The 8,718-nt window shown below is 32.5% G+C and overlaps 1 protein-coding gene across 1 annotated transcript; it reads left to right on the plus strand.

The window, feature by feature from the left end:
* Positions 1–1,298: 1,298 nt before the first annotated feature.
* LOC119832486 (4-galactosyl-N-acetylglucosaminide 3-alpha-L-fucosyltransferase FUT6-like) lies at positions 1,299–6,427 on the plus strand. The gene is made up of 6 exons (XM_038356152.1): positions 1,299–1,393; positions 2,745–2,796; positions 3,480–3,643; positions 4,429–4,680; positions 5,467–5,706; positions 5,977–6,427. The coding sequence occupies exons 1-6, from the start codon at positions 1,299–1,301 to the stop codon at positions 6,425–6,427; spliced, it is 1,254 nt and encodes a 417-aa protein (XP_038212080.1).
* The last annotated feature ends 2,291 nt before the right edge of the window (positions 6,428–8,718 follow it).

Genomic DNA, 8,718 nt, shown 5'->3' on the forward strand with positions numbered 1-8,718 from the left:
TGCGCCTTGGCTTACATTATTGTGAGGATAGTAACTAATTATATATTTAATAATCATTTTGTTTATCCATATATTTATATAAAATGAATCCCTGTTTCCCTTGGTCAAGCCATCACTCTTGAACTGCTGGACCGATTTAAAAAATTCGTTCACCAATAGATAGCTACAAGGTAAAACCGGAGCGAACAGCTAGCTAGCTATTAATAAAAACATACTACATTAAATATTCAACAATAGTATTAGTATAGTATTATGTTTTCTGTGGTAATAGATTATATTGTAGAGATTTAAATTTGTATTTTGTGTTTTAAGTTCGCAGTAAATTTTTTCTATTCAATACTTAGGTACGTAATGGTACCTACCGTTGTAAATGTGGTCCGATATTCAGTGTAATTAAAGTATTTTACAAACATTTTATGTAATTTGTTAGGTGATTTCAGCATCATCCTAAAATGAGAAATGTTTTAAATTTTAATTTGGCCCAAGAAACGTGAAACAAAATTCGGGAACATTAACAAGATGTGCGCTAACAAGCAATGCAGATAATCCACTAAGGAAGCGACGGCAAAATAAAGCTGATGCGAAAACTTTCACAGTTAATACATCTTAAAGGCGCTTCGTTAATTGTTTAAAGAAACATCAGTATAAATATACAACTTTTAATTACATTTAAGTATGGAGTAAAAAGTGACACTTTTTATGGATACCTAATAGGATCGATTCCTACCCAATAGTACTCCCAATTATATGGAATGTGTATATAATGGACTACCTATAAAACTGCTTAACCCATTCTGATGGATTTAAATAATATGACTTGTAGACAGGTAAATGACCACTGAGAGTACATATTATAACAGGTTAACTTTATTATTTATTATTCCAATTAGCTTCGGCGAAGCTGGGTCAAGTAACCTATATTAACTACGTAAAACGTTAACGTAACATATACCCATAACATGCACTAAATGGGAAATGGAGGCGTTATGCGTTGGTGATGACCTCGCGTGAAGGCCACGTAAAATATACCTAATTATAATTGGTGTTTTAAATACCTAAGTTTTTTTCTTATTATTTCATACATACCTGCTGGATTGGCCGTAATACTATAACAATGTTTATGAATTAATTCATTGTTTTTAACTATCGCAGTGAAGATGGCAATGAATATTTGAAACGACTAAATACATGATCCTCATATTAGTATAAATAAATCATTAGAATCATGTTTGTGAGGTGAGATTTCAACCCGCGTTTCACCGAAGCCATGGTTTAGTTCGTTAGGCCATACAGTTACAATGTGCCAGACGTATTCATTTCACGAATTGGCTCTCGACGAAGCATCAATAGGAAAAATTATAATAGCGTATTTTTTGGCAGCAACTATGTCAAGGTTAGTAAAATTACGAAATTTATAAAACAACATACTAGCGGTTCTGGCTAGCTTGATTATTACAAAGTTGACCGTTTGTTGTGTGAGTTTGTGTTTTTTTATCAGATATAAATAGAGCAAATGTGGAGGATGTAATTTTTTTACGATAAAATGTATTCTCCTTCCTTTAGATTATGGTAAACACTAACGTTTTGTTTTAAATATATGCTCCCGTAGATAACGGAGGGGAATTTGAACGCATTTCTCATAAAGTTATTAGTATAATTAATCCTGGCCCTGGCATAAAGTGTTTCTGGAATATCAGTTTATTCTGGATATTATTATATAGCTCTAGAGTGCCAGCTGAAAACAATCATACGAGTCCAAACCATCTTATTTAGTCTAGGAGTTCATGTTACATGGCCACGCACTTTTTCGACATAACTAAGACACTTAGTACCACATTATTATGTTTTTAACAGATTGACGAAAGTATATTAAAGCACAGGTGAGTTTAGCACTAGAAAAGAGTTCTAGTTTCGACCTAAACACATGTCTGACCAACACAACATGTTTGATATAAGCCTGAAATATGTATTTTTCTACATATTATCTTGTATCACATATGGTAATCATGACAACGATAAATAAAGCATTATCAAAAACATAATTAGTTGTTCGAGTGAACTAATCTAGCTGTACACTTTAATTGCGAATGTGAGTAATTTTAAACGCATTTGAACAAATAGATTAAAAAGTGTGAAATTTAAATAAATAGCAATGACTTTGTTATTACTGTAATCGAAAATATTTACGATTGTTCGGCTCAGTCGTACATATATCAGCATTCATACAGCACTGAATTAAGAATAACGGTTTTATATTAAATATTTATTCGGGGTAATGGAGACAGAGAAGATAAAATGTTAATATTATGACGTCGTAGGAGGACACTCTTGGATTGTAGGCTTATAGGAAGTGAATTCGTGTAGTTGTAATATGACAGTAGTGACCTACCTATGGGTAGTGCTGTGTAATATTGGCATAGCATTTAACAAATAGTATCTACCTAAATACGTTAATCGTTAAATAAATAAACCTGTTTTAGTAATGATAACGATCTAATTTAGGATAGTCGTACCTATTCATATAGGACACGTACAATCTGTGATTACACTGGGAAATCATAAATAAAAATGCAATATTATAATAAATGTAAATTAAATATTAAGGCTAAGAAAACTACATTGTTAAATTTGCTATTCATAGCGTCAGTGAGTGTTATTTTATTTGGGACGTATACAAGTAACTATTATAATGTAAATGCATTGAAAGTGTTAAGTAAAAGTATAGATTTATCAAGATTGTACAGTGATGGTGGAAAACATGGTGATATCGTCGGCGATTATATCGACAAAAGGAAGGTACGCGTAGAGTTTAATTAATTTCAATAATGAAACTAATATTCATAATTTTATAGTTTTCGTTAATATACCTTCCATTAAAAATTTTATAGAAACTCAAACCTGTCAAATCACCTTATTCTTTTTCCCTCCAGTACCCATGGAAAGCTTAAAAATAATTAAAAGCGAAGATTCCACTTTAAATACAATCCATTAGCTGTTCGTCCCAGTTTCGCATGTGGTACATATAAAGCCTATGTAACTCAGTGAAGTTCCAGCTATCCAATGATGAAAGAATTGTTGAAATCGGCAAAGCAGTTTTTGAGTGAGAAACAGGAAAACGTAACAAACAGACAAAAATACAAAATACAAAGATTTCCTCTTTATAATATTAATGTAGATAAATTATAATGGAATTATAGGCGTTACGACTCAGGGCAATAAGCGAGAGAGACAATTGGCAAGCAACTACAAAATACGAATATTATTCATTCATATCATGAAACCAAGACGAGAGGCTTATTTTCGGAATGGCTTGATTTGTAAACATACCAATGTTTTAAACATATCAAGCAAATCCTCAACATAGGTACACATATTATAAACTTTCGATTTAACTACCAATATATGCGATTAGAATTATACACCTGTGTTTAATTAGCGTAGTTAAGTACATTAACAACACCTATTTATATTGGTTACAGTCATGGAAAACCTCTAACCTAGGGTCATTGTTATTTAAATTCCAAAAAACAAATGACATTGGAAATACTACGAAGAACGAAGAGGACAAAAGATTCATTGTGTTAATTTGGAAGCATTGGGACTGGTTAAAGAGCCGCCACGTTTACAATTTTAACAATGAACGGTTCGTGAATTATTATTTCTAATAATATTTATTTTATTTATAGATTACTTCTAGCTGACGCCCGCATCTGCGTCCTTCTTATGGCAACTTTACGTTAATATCATCAAAACCAGTTCGGTTTTGAAGCTATTATTTTCCAAAATAAAACTTAAGCTTACTGCAACCCCATATCATAAGATATCTTGTGAAAGACCACAACCCAATAGTGAACACCAGTCAAAATAGATACCAACCCTACAACCCTTACGAACTGTAGCCGAAAAATAACCGGTAAAAATATACCAGTTACTATGGTTTTTCTTATCAATGCGATTAATTCAGCGACGCATACAGTTAATATATATTATGTTTGATGTTTTATCGCATGATGTAGATATGTTGAATGGACCTGGACAATATCTTATCTTTATCTTCGATATAAATCTCAATGAATGCATTTATACGTCACCACAGGCTTTGTTGTTTTCCTGTGGGTTTATTCGTTATGATCGCTGATGAAATATCAGTTTAGTAAAATATTTTAAAGAAAATCATGAAACAGATACATAAAGTATATGGTCCATACGACGGGAACTCGAGAATTCACTAACACACAATATAATAATAGGATGTGTATATTATATTTGCAAATAATTAATTATTTTCTGGTGGTTTTCATTTATATAGTAACACAGAAATGTCGACAATTGATGAATGCTGTTCCTTACAATTGTGATTTTGGGCAGTTTATAATAAAATGCTTAATTTTATTATAAACGAATATATATAAAGTTATTGTTTTACAGGCCACCTGATATTTTCAATAAATGCAGAGTGAAAAACTGCATATTCACAGGCGATGAGAAGTATTTGGAGAGCGCAGATGCAGTAGTCATTCATATGCAAAGAGGAATATATCCTAACACGACCCGTCGAAATAGGAAACAAAGATGGATCTTCCTGAACGATGAATCTCCTATAAACGCATTTTCCATGGCAAAAACTAGGCCCAAATATAAAGATTTGGCTAATATGTTTAATTGGTCTATGACTTACAGGTTGGTAGGTACCTACGTAAACATTATGCAAAATCAAGGGCACTGGAACCTCTTAACTACTAACGAAAGCATTTTATTTTTGCATTATTAATTAAGTTAGAAAATAATTTTGACAAAAAGAATATCACACCATAAAGCATCAGATAGGTATTGTGATGCCACATAAATAAAAATTTTAAAGTATCACAATAAAAAAAGACTCGTCATTGAATAAGTTTGATTTATTCGCATTTACCAAATCTTGTAGTCACAATACGAAACATATGAATACCTTTTTGGCTCATAAACTATAATATCAAATTGTTATGTTCATCGGTTGTGTATTTGGCACATGTTTGCGATCACCGATATGTGAAAATTGAGTTGGCAAGTAAAATAGGAGTACGCAGTTAAGGTCTTAATAGGTAAATAGGTTATAGGTAATACCTATATGAAAATATCCGCCCGATTGTATGGATAGACTAATAATTGTATCGAATCAAATTGATATAGTTGATGATGGTAAACATGTTGTATCACTATGAGAAAACACCGTAATATTAAAAGAATATAATAATATATAAGAATGAAGTGTAAATTGAACTTATCTATGCTGATTTTTATTTATTAATAGTATGTTTTGAGTTGGATGTAAAATGAACTATTCATTTTAAAAAGCTCTTAAATTGATTGCGATATATTTTCAATAAAATTTTAATAGGTTTTTATTAATAGATTTGTATAGCTGCGTCTCAAATAATAATAAAAAAATATCTCATTAGCTTTAACGTTTACATTTACTTTCAGGAGTGATGCTGACGTGCCTGTACCATATGGACGAACTGTGCCTTTAGAAAAGCCTTTATTATCTGATTCGGCAAATTTAAATCAATTAGTCCCATATTGGAGTAGCAAGCGCCGCGATAAATTAGCTTCTGTGCTGATGTCCAACTGTGGTGTGTCGAAAAGAATGAAATACTTGACTGAGATCGAAAAATATCTCCCCTTAGACGTATATGGGAAGTGCTCGAAGGACCATAAAAATAGGTTTGCAACTTATATTTGACGAATATTAAACGAATTTCCAATTAGCTAAATTCAATTTCATGGATATCGATAGCTGTTTGCGGTGCGATGAGATGTTTGAGACTGTTATTGAAAGTAAACATAGTTTAACTTTATTGTATATTCCCTTAAAAGGAAATTTAAGTTGGATTGAAATATATACGGTTTTTTTGTCAGTTAATTAGTACACGTTATCCAAGTTGTAGTTGAGTTATTTACTATGTAATTTAATTTGAATTTGTTTGATTCCAGTTGTCCTGGTCATTTCAGATCGGATTGCAATGTGACGTCGCAATATTTATTCTACTTAGTTCTAGAAAATTCACAATGTCGGGAATATTTAACAGAGAAAGCGTTTAACAATGCTTACGACAAGGGCGCCATACCAGTTATAATGGGCCCGAAGCCAGATGAATGTGACAAAATTCTACCTCCCAATTCATTCTTACATATTAATAATTTTGATAAACCACGAGATTTAGCGAAGTATATTATTCATCTAAGCGCAAATGATGAGGCTCTACTTAATTTCCATAGATGGAGAAATCATTTCAAAATCGTGAATGAACATGGATATTTCGGTACGAAGTCGTTTCATTATTGCAGAGTATGTGAAGCGTTAAATTATAATGACAAAAGTGAAAAAATTTACAACGAAAACGATTTGCGAACGTTTTTGGATCCTGCCAAGTTATGTTTTTAGCAGGATGGATGTACGTGTTTGTATACATAGACTATTCTTGTTTAGTCTGTGGTTTATGTACGTTGCGTTTTAGCAATAAAATTAAAAGAAATTGTGTTATTTTTTACGTTTCATTCGATCTTGAATGTGAATTCTACATAAAGTGCTTGTTTGAAAATAAATAAAAAATCAGTATTTGTAGATACAGAGCAGATTACAGTCGTTAAGGCCTCTGACTTTAATATGAAAATTAGTTTCAAGGCTAGTGGAAGGTGAGAAAATTTTGTCCAAGCCGCATTAACGTAGCCTGGTGCATCATGGCCCTGTACCAGCTCCCTCTTTGCAACGGATGTAAAATTTACTCTGTTATATCTAGTAAAGTATTATGTTATCTGAGATTATACCATGATGTTCCGGCAGAAGTAATATCTATTAAAATTTTATGTCTTTTACAATTGATGTGTTACCTATGTACCTAATTCTAAATTGCAAAAATGGGATCTTTTAACCGCTAAATGGAACCACCAACTGTTAGTGATAAGATTTTATAGTGGGAGAGACGTGTTTATCGCATAAATAAATTTTATTTGTATTGCCGTTTACGACTGGCGTAATTTGCGGCCCAACTGTTTGTTTTACGGTCCTGCAATAAAAAGTTTCCGTAGCCCAAAACCCATCCCCTTCGAAATTGTAATGGCTTAAGATTATTATTATATTAGACGTATAAGTCGTAAGTCAACTTGATACGGCGAAGCTTGAATTTATACCTTTATACAATCACTAGCTTTGACCCGCTGCGTCACTCGCGTGGTACCCGGGTAAAAAGTAGTCTATGCGTTTATCCAAACTAACCTATCTCGTTAGCCAATTTCTTTCAGACACTATATGCTGTTTTCGCGTGAAAGAGTAACAAGGTACCATACACACATAGACATATACCATCGCGGAGTTTTCTGTAGACCGTTTAATGTGTACAAATAATTAGTACATTATTTTGATACATCTCGTATCAATAGGGTCGAAAAAATTGATAATTAACGACATCACATTAGAAACCTCAAAAATAACAGGATTTCTCCACTATTTTATGGATGTTATCATACACATAAAACTTCCTCTTGAATCACTTGATCTATTGATAAAAACGCATCAAATCCGTTGCGTAGTTTTAAAGATTTAAGCATACAAAGGCACATAGGGTAAGAGAAAGCGACTTTGTTTTATACTATGTAGTGAGTGCCATTCTAAGAGTGGATGCCACATAAACAACATTCTTATTTTTAATGTGCACATTAGATTCCGATCTTAATATTAAGCGGACGTTATTTTTGTGTCCGCACAGACTGTCTTTGATATTATAGGGAGGATATAAAGTGTTAGGTAGTTAAATGTATAAACTTAAATAAAATTTAAAAGTATATGAGAATAGTATAAACGTATTTAAGTATCTGCTCATTCCAACACATGCTACTAATTATTAAAACTTTCTCTTTGTTCTGTTTATTTCAACAGCGCCACTGCAAACATTAGTTTTAACAAAATAGTTTTGTTAATTAAAAGCTATAACATTGCAAAATTTTCAGCAAATGGAAGGTAATTCTTAAATTTCGTTAATAATGACGCCATGCGAGTAAATTATACGAGTAGTGTAGGGAAATAGAGCAGACTCTTTCATTTAAGATAATATCCTCTTATAACATCAAACTTTCATTGCTGTTGCAGTGAGCTGTCCGGTAATTTTTTACATAAAAGTGACCGCACAGCTCAATGATCCCCGTCAGAGTAACTGATTAACTGTTTTATAAGAAGTGGGTTGGTACATAAAAAAGGAAACCTAAGGGAAAAATCAGATTAAACGTAATAAGCATTTAAATTCTACACAACCCGCAAACAAACCACAGCTAGTCCCTATAACTTTTGCAAAATGAGGGTACTTGACCACAAATACGAGCTAATAAGCGACAGGTTGAAAGATGTTTGTTGAACATTGTGAGCCTATTGATATTCAATAAGATATTACACAAATTAAAAAATATATGGACAACATGCAACTGTATCGGCACTCAGTTTTCCTAAAAGCGGTCAAGTAATAAATTAGTGTCAGGGCGCCAACAGATGGCGTCACGGGACAATTTACCGGACTCACTCCTGTTTTCTCTAGCCGATGAGCTCCCCGATAATATATTGCCGACCCTATCGGATACATTCCGATTTTTTAATCCGGTGATTTATGAGCACGCACCGAAACGATTTTTGAATACAATGAATCTTTTCTGTCGACTTAACAATATTTCTTTTTATCTTGATGAAGG

This window comes from Zerene cesonia, chromosome 15, assembly GCF_012273895.1.
Source record: "Zerene cesonia ecotype Mississippi chromosome 15, Zerene_cesonia_1.1, whole genome shotgun sequence".
In the NCBI taxonomy this organism is placed as follows: Eukaryota; Metazoa; Arthropoda; class Insecta; order Lepidoptera; family Pieridae; genus Zerene; species Zerene cesonia.